Source organism: Capricornis sumatraensis, chromosome 1 (assembly GCF_032405125.1).
Source record: "Capricornis sumatraensis isolate serow.1 chromosome 1, serow.2, whole genome shotgun sequence".
In the NCBI taxonomy this organism is placed as follows: Eukaryota; Metazoa; Chordata; class Mammalia; order Artiodactyla; family Bovidae; genus Capricornis; species Capricornis sumatraensis.
Window position 1 is genome coordinate 236,962,599 of NC_091069.1, and position 16,646 is coordinate 236,979,244.

General features: G+C 40.6%; 1 protein-coding gene and 1 non-coding gene across 2 annotated transcripts; one reads left to right on the forward strand and one right to left on the reverse strand.

Moving 5' to 3' along the window:
- Nucleotides 1-3,684: 3,684 nt before the first annotated feature.
- On the forward strand, nt 3,685-15,822 carry DBR1 (debranching RNA lariats 1). Its single transcript, XM_068981906.1, has 8 exons — nt 3,685-3,881; nt 4,731-4,855; nt 7,144-7,224; nt 9,263-9,348; nt 10,419-10,643; nt 14,177-14,257; nt 14,511-14,656; nt 15,129-15,822. The coding sequence occupies exons 1-8, from the start codon at nt 3,685-3,687 to the stop codon at nt 15,820-15,822; spliced, it is 1,635 nt and encodes a 544-aa protein (XP_068838007.1).
- On the reverse strand, nt 6,870-6,975 carry LOC138093267 (U6 spliceosomal RNA). The gene has a single exon (XR_011146031.1). It is a non-coding gene; the product is annotated as a U6 spliceosomal RNA (small nuclear RNA).
- Nucleotides 15,823-16,646: the final 824 nt, after the last annotated feature.

Below are 16,646 nucleotides of genomic sequence, written 5' to 3' on the forward strand. Positions count from 1 at the left end.
TGTGAAGAAAGCTAAGTGCCGAAGAATTGATGCTTTTGAACTGTGGTGTTGGAAAACACTCTTGAGAGTCCCTTGGACTGCAAGGAGATCCAACCAGCCCATTCTGAAGGAGATCAGCCCTGGGTGTTCTTTGGAGGGAATGATGCTAAAGCTGAAACTCCAGTACTTTGGCCACCTCATGCGAAGAGTTGACTCATTGGAAAAGCCTCTGATGCTGGGAGGGATTGGGGGCAGGAGGAGAAGGGGATGACAGAAGATGAGATGGCTGGATGGCATCACTGACTCGATGGATGTGAGTCTGAGTGAACTCCGGGAGTTGGTGATGGACAGGGAGGCCTGGCGTGCTGCGATTCATGGGTCGCAAAGAGTCGGACACGACTGAGCGACTGAACTGAACTGAAAATTCTTACTTGAAACAGTGATGATGATGGTAAATGGTAATTTTTAACTCCAACTTTCCTTCTATACTTATCAATCAGCATTCTTATGTAAATGTGAGCTCTCTTTTTCTACTTACTTGTTTATTCACTTACTTCTGCCAGGATGAAATAGTGTATTCTTACTTTATTTAATGGGCTAATGTCTGTTACTACAATTATGCATTTTGATGCTGAAATTGTTTCAGATTTGGCTTGTAAGAAAGCCTTCAGTCAACGACATTTTGGTGTTTCAGATTCTTCGAGTACTTCCTGTTTTCATTTTCTATTTGTCTCTTTATTTTTTAAATTATGAAAGTATGATAACACATTTATAGGAGACTTGGAAAATACAGAACAGAGTTACATACAGTTCCACTATATATTACAATTATTTTTTAAGTAGATAAATTAAGACTTTTAGTCAGAATTTCACTATCAAACTCTTAAAAACTAATAGAATGAATATAAAGAAAAGTAGAAGGATACAGTAGGCCTAAAAAGCACAATTAGGTGAAAATACAATTTTCATACAACAGTAGGATACAAATTCTATTCAAGTTCCCATAGACTATAAAATAGGGGACATATCCAGGGACATAAAACAAGGTGCAAAAATTTCATGGTTTAAAGGTATTGAAATCCTAGAGTCTGTTCTCTTATCACTGTGGAATTATGTTAGAAATTAATATCAAAAGATATTTGAAAATAACTCACATATTTTCAAGGAGCACACCTTTGTTTTATGGCACAAGATGATACAGGCTCATGTTGTACTTCCTCTGCCTTGGAATCAACCACTTCAACAAGCAGACTTGACTTAGAGGAGAAAGGTCTGATTGTATCTACAAAGTTTTTAATTAATATCTGCTCAGCTTTACCCTAGATTAGGCTTTTTTTTTTTTTTTTTTTAGCATGCTTCCATAGTTCACATGTGGTTTCTTTTTTCGTCTTGCTCATCATTGAGTATCGGCTTCCCTGGTGGCTCAGAGGCAAAGAATATACCTTCCAAGCAGGGGACACAGGTTCAATCCTTGAGCCAGGAAGATCCCCTGGAGAAGGAAATGGCAACCCACTCCAGTTCTTGCCTGGGAAATTCCATGAACAGAGAAGCCTGGTGGGCTACAGTCCACTGAGTCACAAAAGAATGGACATGACTTAGTGACTAAACAAAATGAGTACCTCTGTCTAGATATTGTCTTTAACAGAATCAGTATTCTTGACTGGAGAATTCTCCTGGTGGGCTACAGTCCATGGGGTCGCAAAGAGTCAGACACAACTGAGGGACTAATATATATCTGCCACATTATGCAGAGATTCCATTCCTGGCCATAATCCAAGGAGAAAAAGTGCTATGTCCACCAAAAGATTTTACAAAAATGTGCATGGTGGCTTTATTCATAACAGCCCAAGTTAGAAACAATCCAAATTTCCTTCATCAGAAAAATAGATCCATGAACTGTGGTATGTTCACACAATGGAATGCTACACAGTGATATGAAACAGCATACTACGGCTATATCTATCCATAGTAAAGACGATACCAAACCAAACTTGGGTCTGCTTGCCCATTTCTAGTCAAGCCAAATCTATTGGTTGTGATGAAGGAAAGAGCAGCAATTATTGCAGGACGCCAAGCTGGGAGTCCAGATAGCTAGTGCTCAAAAGATCTGAACTCCCTGATGGCTTTCAGGGAAAGATTTTTAAAGACAGGATGAGGGAGAGGGTTGTGGGGTGCATGATTAGCTCGTGGACATTCTGACTGGTTGGTGGTGAAGCAATCAGGAGACATATCATCAACCTTCTGGTTCCAACCAGCCTGAGGTCTCTGTGCTAGTGGGCAGCATACAGTTAACTTCTTCCACCCAGGGTTTCAGTATCTGTAAAACAGTTCAAAGGATATGGCTCAAGATAGTATCTATAATAGTTCTTGGGGAACTGAAGGTCCTTGACTTTGTTTAACAGCTAAACAATTATTATTTTGTCTTGTTTGATTGCTTCCCTTTGCCTCCACATTTTCTCACTTTAATTAAATGTATTCTTTGGATTTGGGGGTAGACCTAGGAGGCTAGCCTCTCTACAAACAAGGTGTGGGTGGAGGACATTATGGGGTTTGGGGGTGGTGTGGTGGTGGTGTGGTCCTCCGCCCTAGGAAGACCCCATAGTGTCCTCCTGCTCGGTTATATAAGATTCATGAACGAATTTCACAGATATTAAGTGAAAGAAACCAGACTTAAAAGAATACGTAATATACACTGACATTTCTATGAAATTTAAAAACAAGTAAAGCTGATGTATCATGTTAGAGGTTAGAATAGAGTCTTAACTACTGGATCACCAGAGAAGTTTGATTAGATTAATTTCTTGATTAAATTTGCCATAAGGGCTTTATTTGTTTACTTGTCTCTGCCTTGGGAAGATCCCCTGGAAAAGGGATAGGCTACCCACTCCAGTATTCTTGGGCTTCCCTGGTGGCTCAGACGGTAAAGAATCCGCCTGCAATGCAAGAAAACCCGGGTTTGATCTCAGGAAGTTCGATTCTTTTCTTGATTAAATTTGCCATAAGAGTTTTATTTGTTTACCTGTTTCTGCCTTGGCCACTAATTCATCAATTGTCAGTCTGGTCCTTTTCCCTCCTGGATGTTTTCGAGACATTCTTCGCTTTCATTGAGTTTGGTGTCTAGTTATGCAAACAACTGGTAGGAAAATGAAGAGTCCCCGGCCCCCTTTAAAAAAACAAAAACAAAAACAAAAAGCCTGATAATTTTAGAAACTCTTCGAAGAGATAATTTCAAAATCGTCAGTGGGTTTTTAAGTTTCATTTTAAATTTGTTTTATTTTGTAGTGTCTTTTAGAAACCTTTTAATTTCTAATCATTTTCAGGCAACTATCTTTGCCGTGAGGGGTACACCCTAAGTTTGGTTTCATATTATCAAACTGCACTATTTTCGGGAATGTTTATTTTACTATTCTGGTTTTAATTTCTAGCATCTGTCAATCTGTTCGGACTCAAAAACCCGCCGAGACAGGCAAAACCCGAGTCTGTTTGAAAGTTCCCTGGAATCCCTGAGTGGATCTTGCCCGTCCGATCCCTTTCTCGCGAGATTTGAAAACCGGAAGTGAATTATATTACTGGAGAGTCAATTGCAGGAGGCGGCATGTCAGGAAAGGCGGGCGGCTGCTGATCTCACTCTGGTCTTCGCTGTCTGTCCTGGGCTGGTTCTGGTTAAGGGGTGGCGGGCAGCGCTCCCCTCTACGGACCGGCAGGATGCGCGTGGCTGTGGCCGGCTGCTGCCACGGCGAGCTGGACAAGATCTATGAGACGCTGGCGCTGGCGGAGCGGCGTGGCCCGGGGCGGATAGACATTCTGCTCTGCTGCGGCGACTTCCAGGCAGTGCGCAACGAGGCCGACCTGCGCTGCATGGCCGTGCCGCCCAAGTACCGCCACATGCAAACCTTCTACAGGTGAGGGACGCGGCCCTGCCCGCGGTAGGAGGTGTGGGGCAGCCAGCGGTGGGGGCTGGGTTCCAATCCCGTCTGCCTACCACTGACCAGCTGTCTCTCTTAGTTCTCGTTTCTCGCCTTTGTTCACGCTGTGTATCTATGAACTGGCTCTTAGTAAATGTCACTTTTCTTCTTTCCATTGGTCTGTTTTATTTGTTTCGAAAGCGATCTTAGCCTGAGAGGGACACCTGGAGAAAGAAACTGACAGGTTCTTCTACCTCACTGCTTGATGAGACTCTGAGACTTGTTCATTTAATGATCCAAGAGTTTTTATTGGATCCTTGCTGTGTGCTAGTTAGTCCTCGTTCAGGGCTTGCCCGATGGCTCAGACGGTAAAGAATCCGCTCGCAATGCAGGAGACCTGGGTTCGATCTCTGGGTTGGGAAGATCTCTTGGAGGAGGGCATGGCAGTTCACTCCTTTATTGCCTGGAGAATTCCATGGACAGAGGATCCTGGCGGGCTACAGTCCATGGGGTCACAAAGAGTCGGACACGACTGAGGACTAAACACCACGCACAGCGCAGTCCTCATTCTAGAAACTAAGGTTTTAGCAGTGAACCGACAAAAGTTTTTGACCTCACTGAACATACTTTGGCTTGAAACCCAAAGTGGCAGCTCTTCATTCTTAAGGAAAAGGATGGGGAATTCGTTTAGAAAGAGCTTTTAAAGTTTTTATGATGAGCTCAGATTTTTTTCCTTGAGATCATTTTGCTTTTCTGCTGTGACTAATTGTATAGGCGTGCCCACTTGCTTTTCTCTGTGTCTCTTTTATGCAATACCAATTGACAACTTTTAACCTTATGTTCTAGGTATTACTCTGGGGAGAAAAAGGCCCCAGTTCTCACGATTTTCATTGGGGGAAACCATGAAGCCTCAAATCATTTGCAAGAGTTACCCTACGGTGGCTGGGTAGCACCAAACATTTATTATTTAGGTATGTGTTTATGGTTAATTTCTTGGTCTGATGGCATGGAAGAGCCTGCCAGGATTTGTATATCAGTTAATTAGCATCTTGAGATGTGTGGTGTTTGGGGACTCTCTTGATTTAAATAGTTAATTATGAAAATTTAACTAAAATAATTCACATAAGTAGGCAATCTTGAGAATATGCCCATGCATCATTTAGTGCTTTAAGCAATACTTAATGTAACTGCAAAGAGCTTCCACACTATTTGCATTCTTTTTATTTTTTTCCTATTCCTCTTATTAAATTAAAGAAATAAACTTTTAATAATGGAAATTGTTAAACATTCATAAAATAGAGAATAGTATAGTGAATCTCTGTACCTATTAACCAGCTTTAACAACGATTATCATACTGTGTTCCTTCTTTTAACCCACTCCCCACTAAACTGTTTTGTGGGAGGAGGTGATTGTAGTATTTTAAAGCAAATCTTAGCCATCAAATTATTTCACCTGTAAATACTTTAGCACATATTTTTAAGTGATGAAGACTTAAAAATACCACTACTACAGTACCAGGATTTTACCAATTATCTATTATTATCTGTTACCTAGTTTATGTTCATATTTCCCTGATTATCACAAAGAAGTCTATTTTACGGTTGACTTATTCACATAGGATCCAAACAAGGTCTGTGCATTTTATTTGTTTGTCATGATTCTGAAATCTCATAACTCTCCCTTGTCACTTTCCTCCCCCCCACCCCCACTGCCCCATGCTGTTTATTTGTTGAAGAAAATGGGGAATTTATCTGGCAGTAATAGACTTTCCTGCTTTCTAGGTTTAGCTGACTGGATTCCCTCATGTTGTTTAGCACTTCTTTTATCCTGTGTGTTCCCTGTAATTTGTTTCAGGTTTATAACATATAAATCCATCATAGAACATTTTTCCCTATTTCCCCCACCCTCTCCCCATATTCCATTAGGTACCAAGCTTCCCAGGTGACTCAGTGGTAAAGAATCTGCCTGCCAATGCAGGAGACACGAATATGATCCCTGGGTAGGAAAGACCCCTTGGAGAAGGAAATGACAACCCACTCCAGTATTCTTGCCTGGAAAATCATATGGACAGAGGAGCCTGGAAGGCTACACAGTCCATGGGGTCACAAAACAGTCGAACAGGACTTAATGACTGCTGCTGCTGCTAAGTCGCTTCAATTGTGTCCGACTCTGTGCGATCCCATAGATGGCAGCCCACCAGGCTGCTCTGTCCCTGGAATTCTCCAGGCAACAATACTGGAGTGGATTGCCATTTCCTTCTCCAATGCGTGAAAGTGAAGTTGCTCAGTAATGTCCGACTCTTCGAGACCCCATGGACTGTAGCCTACCAGGCTCCTCTGTCCATGGGATTTTCCAGGCAAGAGTACTGGAGTGACTACACAACAAAACAATTTCCCTCTTCACACATCCTGTCTCATTTGTTCCTCCCTCTCTGCTCAGTCTCTTGCCTGATTTGCTTCTAGTCCCCTCTCCCTAGTCCACCTTATATATATATATTTTTTTTTTAATTTTATTTTTTTACTTTACAATACTGTATTGGTTTTGCCCTCCATTGACATGAATCTGCCACAGGTGTACATGAATTCCCAACCCTGAACCCCCCTCCCAACACCCTCCCCATATCATCCCTCTGGGTCATCCCAGTGCACCAGCCCCAAGCATCCTGTATCCTGTATCGAACCTAGACTAGCAATTTGTTTCTTACATAGTAGTATACATGTTTCAATGCCATTCTCCCAAATCATCCCACCCTCTCCCTCTCCCACAGAGTCCAAAAGTCTGTTCTTTACATTTGTGTCTCTTTTGCTGTCTCACATACGGGGTCATCATTGCCATCTTTCTAAATTCCATATATATGTGTTAGTATACTGTATTGGTGTTTTTCTTTCTGGCTTACTTCACTCTGTATAATCAGCTCCAGTTTCATCCACCTCATTAGAACTGATTCAAATGTATTCTTTTTAATGGCTGAGTAATACTCCATTAAAAATATGGAACGCTTCACGAGTTGCGTGTCATCCTTGTGCAGGGGCCATGCTAATCTTCTCTGTATCGTTCCAATTTTAGTATATGTGCTGCCGAAGCGAGCACCACCTTATATATTGTTGGCATATTTCTATGCAAAAGGGTAACCTCATCATGATACTTAATTTTCACATAATTTTAGGACTGAATGGTATTCTTGACCTCTAAACTGTTAAGTTAGTAATGAGATTGCTTTTTCCTATAGTAATTTTATTTAATTGTGTAATTTTTCAGGTTTGGCAGGAGTAGTAAAATACCGAGGAGTAAGGATTGGTGGAATCTCTGGTATCTTTAAATCTCATGACTATCGAAAAGGTAATATTATCCTTTTTAAAAAAAAACACAACAAACGACGTTACATTCTTTTTTAAAAAATTGAAGTATACTTGACTTACATTGTTACATTAATTTCAGGTGTACAGCAAAATGGGTATTGTTATTCTGAAAATTGTTTTAATTTGTTCTTATTTATTTTTAGTATTATTTTAAAGTTTTTATTTTATTTTTGGCTGCGCTAGTCTTTGTTGTGGTGGGAGGATGTCTCTAGTTTCATTGTGGGGGCTTCTCTAGTTGTGGCTTGTCGGCTTAGTGGCCTCATGGCTGTGAGGTCTTAGTTCCCTAACCAGGGATCAAACCTATGTCTCCTGCTTTGGAAGGTGGATTCTTAACCACTGGACCGCTAGGGTGGTCCCCTGAGAATTGTTTTTAAACTTTAGAACTTATATGCCACAGAGTAACTTAAACAGAGTATATAGTTTGACTTTTTCATTGAATTTCTTCTATGAATCTGCTGCTAAGTCGCTTCAGTTGTGTCCGACTCTGTGCGACCCCATAGATGGCAGCCCACCAGGCTCCCCCATCCCTGGGATTCTCCAGGCAAGAACACTGGAGTGGGTTGCCATTTCTTTCTCTAATGCATGAAAGTGAAAAGTAAAAGTGAAGTCGCTCAGTCGTGTCCGACTCTTAGCGACCCCATGGACTGCAGCCTACCAGGCTCCTCCGCCCATGGGATTTTCCAGGAAAGAGTACTGGAGTGGGTTGCCATTGCCTTCTCTGTCTTCTATGAATAGATTTGTTAAATTTATAAAATATTATATACATATGAAAACGTACAGAACATTAGAATGTATCATCTGTGTATCCACCATTTAGTTTTATTTGGTATTTTGCCATTTTTAGTTTTGATTTTTAAGAAAAAAAGTGCAGATACAATCAAAATTCATTGTTTGTCTGTCCTCAATCCCATCTCTCCCTTTTTTTCCTTTCTCACTTCACCAGGCAGTCACTATTCTGAATTTGTTTTTTATCATTCACTTGACTATTTTATGTCATTACCATATCAGTTAATAGCTTTAAACATTGTATTATATAGGATGCTTTAAACTTCATTATAAGTGTATCATTTTACATATATTTTTCTGTCACATGTTTGTTTATATGTTTTTTGAAATCCATGTTGATACATATAACCGTATTCATTTTAACTTGTGAATAGTATTCCATTGTATAAGTATACCACACAGAATCTGAATGAATCATACCTTGATTTTAAAGAAATAGCTTGGATTCCCATTGATTGTAAACTTTCATGAATTAAATTGGCAGCTAAAATTTATATCCTCAGTATAACTGTTAAATTCAAGTCTGTTCCTTGCTGCCCTGCTCCCTGTTGTAAACTGTTGGAACAGGTCTACAAAAATAGGCCACCTCATATGTAGCAGGTGTAGATGCAAATAGAAACCACTCTTTGGAGGATAATTGGTAATATCTGTGGAAATTATATAAGTATTTTGACTAAGGAATTCTACTTCTAGGAATTTATCTACAGATATAGTACACAAGTACAAAATGATATAAACAAATTTATTTATTTCAGTCTTCTTTGTAATAGCAAAAGATGGGAACTAGTTAAGTATATCATGATATAGGGACTTATTTGGCGATCCAGTAGTTAAGACTCCAAGCTTCCACTGCAGGGGGCTTAGGTTTAATCCCTGGTCAGGGAACTAAGATCCCACATGCCATATGCCAAATTCCCCATCCATCCTTCCCTCACTCTTTCGCCTTCCCTTATACCTTTCAGATGGTATCTTTCAAATCTTAAACTATGTGAATAAGCAGTGTATTCCAAAATTAAATATAATTTAATTTTAAAAATCAGAAGCCCCTCTAGTCATTTAGATTTATACTTTGTAATTACTTATTAGAAAATACCAGCATTTAGAGAGCAGGGTTTTTCAAATAAAATTTTTAAGAACCAAAAGTATTGACAAACATCAGTTTTGGAGAAGTATATGTATGTATTTATATTTTCAGTATTTAAAGGAGTTGAATACAACTTCTCTTCTTTAAGGTCATTTTGAGTGCCCCCCTTATAATGCAGCTACAATAAGGAGTATATATCATGTGAGAAATATTGAAGTCTACAAATTAAAACAGGTATGTAAAAACTATACTATGGCAGACTTGAAAAAATGTAAAGAAATTGTGTACCAGAATGTATTTTGATCAGTTTAGTCTACTACTTCTAAGAAGAGCTTAATTCTGTATTTCTAAAATTTGGATCTTGAGTTGGTTTTAGAAGGTTTCCAGATGAACATTTATAAATTTTTAATGGCTATACATTTATTTTAGTGATTAATAATAAAATATTTGATCCATGATTTCAGCTACTATTTCTTAAGGTAAAGCTAAAGAATACATATTGGAAAAAAGTGATAGTTTACAGAAAGTATTACTTGTTTATTTTAAATAGTGATATTAAATAGAAAATAATAGTGATAATAGAGGATATGGGAAAATCATGAAGGTGATATTGAAACACTGGCTTAATTGGAGAGTGGGTGAAGCTAGGTTTTTGTTTGTGATCCCATTCAGTGCCTCAGCTGGTAAAGAATCTGCCTGCAATTCGGGAGACCTGGGTTGGGAGGATCCCCTGGAGAAGGGAAAGGCTACCCACTCCAGTATTCTGGCCTGGAGAACTCCATGGAATGTGTAGCCCATGGAGTCACAGAGTTGGACATGACTGAGCGATTTTCACTTTCACTTTTCAGTGCTTAACTGGGCTAGCAATTTTCATCTGTGACAGTTCATATAAATGTCACTCAGATTCTGTGAGATAGATATTACTCAACTTTGTCACACTAAGGGTGAGAGGCCAAGGCTCAGTTAGGTAAAGTCACCTGCCGGACTACCCGCACTGTTCAGTGGTAGAGTCTGCCAGGCTGAACTGAGCCTGGCAGTCTAATCAAAGTGTGTCTCTACTGAGCTGCTTTGCCATAGAAAATAAGGATCATTTATGAGGTAGAGAGAAAGTTATTTCTCTTTGCTTTAATGAGTGAGTAGCTCAGTATTTCTGTAACTTCATTAAACAAAGTGTCCCTAGGATGAATTACACTGAAATCTAGAGAACTCCGTGGGTAAGTGGTGTGGTAGCCGGAGGAAGGCAGGGAATTCCTTTTGTTTAATCTCTTTTTAATAGCTTGCTTTCTTTTCTTTTTCTGTTAAAGCTGAAGCAGCCTATGGACATATTCTTATCTCATGATTGGCCAAGAAGTATCTATCATTATGGAAACAAGAAGCAACTTCTTAAGACTAAATCTTTTTTCCGACAAGAAGTGGAAAATAACACACTAGGAAGTCCCGCTGCCTCCGAGCTTTTAGAGCACTTAAAACCTACTTACTGGTTTTCCGCCCACCTCCACGTAAAGTTTGCAGCCTTGATGCAGCACCAGGTAGGAACCAAAATGTTTATTCTTTGATTTAATAAACGCTTACTGAACATCTATGGGCACCATGGGCACAGTTGGGAAGTTAGCGAAAAAAATCAAAGATAAGTTTCCTTTTGTGAGTAACTCAGCATCCAATCGGGAGAAGGGACAAGCAGTCAACTATTGAATAGTGTAGTAAGTCTGTGACAAAAGTGCTAGTGTACTGTGGGAACACCTAAACCAGGCCATGGTGAGATGGGGATGTGGACAGAGAGATGAAGGGATAGAGGAGGTTTTATGAAGAAATTGATGTTGCCAGGAAGAAGCAGGTTATCAGGGTAATCTAGGCCAAGGGGCCAGTGTGTGCACAGGCTGTAAGTCTGAGAGTGTGGCGTCTTTGGGGAAGCGTAGTTGGTCTCTGGGGCTGAGGCACAGGGAGAGAGAAAGCTGGAGAAAGATCATAGCTGCCTTCCAGCCATGCTCTGGAGTTTGGGAAAGTTGGGAGATAATGACATCAGAGTTTCATTTCAGAAGGATCAGTTTGGCAACAGTTTTGTGTGTGGGTTGGAGTAACGTAAAGTGAGAGACAGAGGGGGCTATGTAAGTAAAAGATGAGGTTCTAACCTATGGCAAAGAGGGAACACAGAACGAAGCAGGCTCAGGGAGATTTTGGAAGCGTAATCATCAGGATTTAGCGACAGAGGGAGGAGAACTCCTGGAGTGCTCCTTGAGTAGCTGCATAGCTGATGGTGCTTGATGGCAGGTAGATAATATAGACTTTGTTGCTGCTAAGTCACTTCAGTCGTGTCCAACTCTGTGCGACCCCAGAGACGGCAGCCCACCAGGCTCCCCTGTCCCTGGGATTCTCTAGGCAAGAGTACTGGAGTGGGTTGCCATTTCCTTCTCCAAGGCATGAAAGTGAAAAGTAAAAGTGAAGTCGCTCAGTCGTGTCTGACTCCTAGCGACCCCGTGGACTGCAGCCCACCAGGCTCCTCCGTCCATGGGATTTTCCAGGCAAGAGTACTGGAGTGGGGTGCTGTTGCTAGGCTATTATGGAAATGCATGGTTCTTCCTTTTACCTCCAATTCTGACTTAATTCTGACTTTCCCATAAAGTATTCCCTAGGGAAAATGTTTAGAAAATGCTGGGTTAACAGAGATACCTTCTCAGAAGCTTCTCTAGAATTTCTGAGCATCTTTGTAATTTCTTTGGCTGCACTGGGTCTTAGTTGCAACATGTGGGATTGCGTGTGGCACTTGGGCGTCTCTCTAGCTATGGTGCATGGGCCCCAGAGCGTGCTCTCAGGCTCAGTAGTTGCAGCGTGGGCTTAGTTGCCCCATGCATGTGGGAGCTTATTGCCCTAACCCTAACCCCTGTGTCCCCTGCATTGGAAGGTGGATTTTTAACCACTGGACCACCTGGGAAGTCAACCTGAGAGTCTTTAATGCCCTAATGGGCATCACCTTTCTCCAGGATCGGGGATGGGGGTGTGTAGCGCTTCCTGAACTTACTGGACCAAATCCTCTTCAGTGGTAGAGGTGTACTTCAGTGATGCTCCTCAAACACAGTCTGGAAGGTTCTGTCTGAAAACATGCCTGTGGGCCCTCTCTGATTCTCACTCTCCAGCTTCACTGAGGGAAGGAGGTGAGGTGACCTCTTTCATTTTCCTTTGGGCTGTTGCCAGCGTGATTATCCTCACCTCCAAGTCTTCTGTTTCTGTCAGTCACCTGCCCCGCATCACTGTTAATCTCTTCTGGGCTTGTGACTTTCTTGGACTGTTACTGAAGCACCTGACTTGATACTCCACCCCTGCCCCCACCTGCCCAACTCAGTCTTCTGGTATCAACCTCAGGAGCTTGTGTCTCTGAATTAAAGCTATGTTTGATCCCCTTTTTCTTGGCACCTCTGACTTCACCAGTCTTCTGTTTGAGCTCTTTAACCAACACCAGAGATCACCTTTTCTCAGAACCGCCCTGCTTCCCGATCTGCCCGTGGTCTCTGTGCCTCCCACCATGGATTCAAAACTCTCAGCAGGGCGTCCAAGAGCTTGCTTCACTGCTGTTCTTATCACTTTTTACTTCTTCCAGTGTGACTTTCATCTTTGTGATCCCCCATGTTGCTTTCTGCCAGTTCACTTTTTAAAAAGAGCTTTGTTGGATTTTTATTTCCATATCAAAAAATTCACCTGTTTTAAGTGTAGAATTCAGTGATTCTTAGTAAATTTCCAGAGTTGTGCAAACATCATATATAACCCAATTTTAGAACATTTCCATCACCCCAAAAGATCCCTTGTGCCTCTTTGATGTCAATCTGTGTTCCTGCCCTCAGCCCCAGCCAACCACTTCTTTTTATCTCTGTAGATTTACCTTTTCTGAACATTTCATATAAGTGGAATCATGAAATAAGTAGTCTTTGGTTTCTGATTTCTCTCTTTTACTTGCTTTGAGGATCATTCTTGTAGCGTGTGTCACTATTTCTTTCATTTTTATTGGTGAATATCTACTTTGGTGTTATATCTAAGAATCTTTGCCTAACCCAGGGTTACAAAAATTTTTTCCTATTAATTCTACAAGTTTTATGGTTTTAGCTCTGCCAGTTTACTTTTAAACTCATCTCTTGTCTGGTCTTTAACCTTTGTGTTATACGCTTTGGTTTGTGTGTATTATTTGCTTTAACATTATCATTACCACCATTACTTTCTGCTGTGACGACTATAAGGACTTTTTCTCCTTTTGGCTGTGCTGGGTCTTCGTTGCTTTGCCTGCTGCTGCTGCTGCTAAATCGCTTCAGTCGTGACCGACTCTGTGCGACCCCAGAGACAGCAGCCCACCAGGCTTCCCCATCCCTGGGATTCTCCAGGCAAGAACACTGGAGTGGGTTGCCATTTCCTTCTCCAATGCAGGAAAGTGAAAAGTGAAAGTGAAGTCGCTCAGTCCTGTCCGACTCCTAGTGATCCCTACCAGGCTCCTCCATCCATGGGATTTTCCAGGCAAGAGTGCTGGAGTGGGGTGCCATTGCCTTCTCCTTGTTGCTTTGCTTGGACTTCTCTAATTGCGGTGCACAGCTTTAGTTGCAGTATGTGGGCTCAGTAATTGTAGCACCCCGGCTTAGCTGCTCTGTGGCATCTGGGATCTTCCTGGACCAGGAATCAAACCTGTGTCCCCGGCACTGACAGGCAGACTCTTAACCACTGGACCACCAGGGAAGTCCTCTTGTAAAGAAATTGAAACCCAGAGAATTTAAGTGCCTTGCTTACCATTGTACAAGTAGAAATAGAGCTGACTTGTTTTGGAAAAGTAACAGTTGTTCCTTTAGCACACAACTTAGAGGTATGGGTAATAAAGATTATTTCTGTCCTATTCAATGTATGACTTGCCTGAGATGATTTTTTTTTTAAATTTTTAATTGGAGGATAATTGCTTTACAATGTTGTGTTGGTTTCTGCCATAATGAATATGAATCAGCCATAGGTATACATATGACCTCTCCCTCCCCACCCCACCCACCTGAGGTGATGTTTTAACATTCTTTATTAAATCATGGTTCATATTTTCTAGACCATGGATAAAGGACAGTCAGCCAAAGCAACCAAATTTCTAGCCTTGGACAAGTGCTTACCACACAGAGACTTTCTTCAGGTAAAGAGAAAATGAAATAACTTTGCCATGTAGTTTGCTCTTCCAATGATTAAAAAAAAATTACTAACTATTCTTTCAGAATTCATTGTTGCTTTTTGTAATTTATATATTCTGAGATTTCTCTGGGAATGTTTAAGTTACATTAATGTTTTTACGCTACTGAATTAAATTCCTAAACTGTATTGTTACATTGACATTCCTAGAATATAAGAATAGGTATGTATTTCTTAAAATTACCGATTTCTTCCTGTAGGTAATAGAAGTAGAACATGACCCCAGTGCTCCTGATTCCTTGGAATATGATGCTGAATGGCTCACTGTTCTCAGGGCTACTGATGATCTTATTAATGTGACTGAGCGCCTGTGGAATATGCCTGAGAATAATGGCCTGCATACAAGGTAGGTCTGGTCTTATTTAGGATTTGCTGTCTCCAGTGTATGCACAGTTTTTGTCCCCTCCACCTTGTTACAATTTTTTTAATCAAAGGAGTTATTGTTAAACGACTATCAGAACAATTCAGAGTTTACCGACTGGTATGAAAACTGCATGTTTTCCATCTAAGAAATCCAAGAAAATGGACTGCTGAGCACCAGCTCTAATAAGTGTATAAGTACATCAGACTGTAAGATGGTGGAGATTTGGTTTGCACATTAAAATAATTTGTACTTGTTTTAGGGCATGAGTTAAGGTCAGCTTTTTCTAAAAATTGTTTTAATTTCAAAAATGGCCCTTTGCTAAGTTAACTATAATTTTATTAATTTTAAAATGTGGTTAATTTTTAAATTATTTCACCTGTAGTCCATAGTTAGATCTCATTATTTATTGCTGAGGTCGATAAAATGTAAAAAGCTATTGTTTTGGACTTTTTAGATGGGATTACAGTGCGACAAAAGAAGCTATTAACGAAGTACTGGAGAAATTGAATCATGACCTCAAAATTCCAAATAACTTTAGTATAACAGCTGCTTGTTATGACCCTAGCAAGCCGCAGACACAGATGCAGTTGGTTCATAGGATCAATCCTCAGACGACTGAATTTTGTGCCCAACTTGGCATCACAGACATTAACGTCAGGCTTCAGAAGGCCAAGGAAGACCAGCACTTGTGTGGTGACTATGAAGGGCTGGATGACATGGAGGGTAATGACTCTGGAGAAGACCCTAGTGAATATAACACAGACACATCTGCCCTGTCCTCTATTAATCCTGATGAGATCATGTTAGATGAAGAAGAGGAGTATGATGATAGTATTGTAAGTGCACACAGTGACATGAATACACCGTCTGTAGAACCGTCTTCTGATCAAGCTTCTGACTTTTCTGCAAGCTTCTCTGACATCAGGATCTTGCCAAGTTCCATGACTGTATCTTCTGATGATACTTCGGGTTCCCCAGTGTGCAAGGAGGGGAATTCTGGTGACCCTGTGGAGGTGGGGGATGGAAAGGACTTAACCACGGTGCCATTGAAGAGGCTGAGTGGTGAACATGAACCTGAACAAAGAAAGAAAATCAAGAGAAGGAATCAAGCCATCTATGCTGCAGTGGATGATAATGATACAGCCTGAGACAGTTTACTTGTCTTAGTATTATATGTAGATACATGATTTTTAAGACTGTATTTTTAGAATTGGATCTTTGACTCAAGACTTAAGTTTGTAATAATGAAGTTACATAAGAAAATTTTAGTTAGGTATAGACTTTATCTTTAGAACTTTGTATATTTCAGATGAAAAATATATTAAAATTTCATATATTTACTTGATTGAGTACCCCTTTTTCTGAGAACTTATTCACTTTAATTTTTTTTGAGCAAGCACTTACTGAATACATACTTTGTACCAGGTACTATTCTATAAGATGGCACTACAAGGATGAGTAAGACAAGGATTCTTGCCTTCAGAGAGTTACTACCACTATAAGTATTTTGGTGTATAAAATATGGCATATTTATATATTTTTTTACAGAGTTAAGTCATTATTGTATCTATACTTATATGTGCTCTCTTTTCATTTGTTATAAATATTTTCTCTGGTCAGCTCTTCAGTTCAGTTCACTCACTCAGTTGTGTCTGACTCTTTGTGACCCCATGAACTGCAGCACGCTAGGCCTCCTTCTCCATCACCAACTCCCGGAGTTTACTCAAACTCATGTCCATTAAGTCGATGATGCCATCCAACCATCTCATTCTCTGTCATCCCTTTCTCTTCCTGCTTTCCATCTTTCCCAGCATCAGGGTCTTTTCAAATGAGTCAGTTCTTCACATCAGGTGGCCAAAGTATTGGAGTTTCAGCTTCAACATCAGTCCTTCCAATGAACACTCAGGACTGATTTGCTTAAGGATGGACTGGTTGGATCTTCTTGTAGTCCAAGGGACTCTCAAGAGTCTTC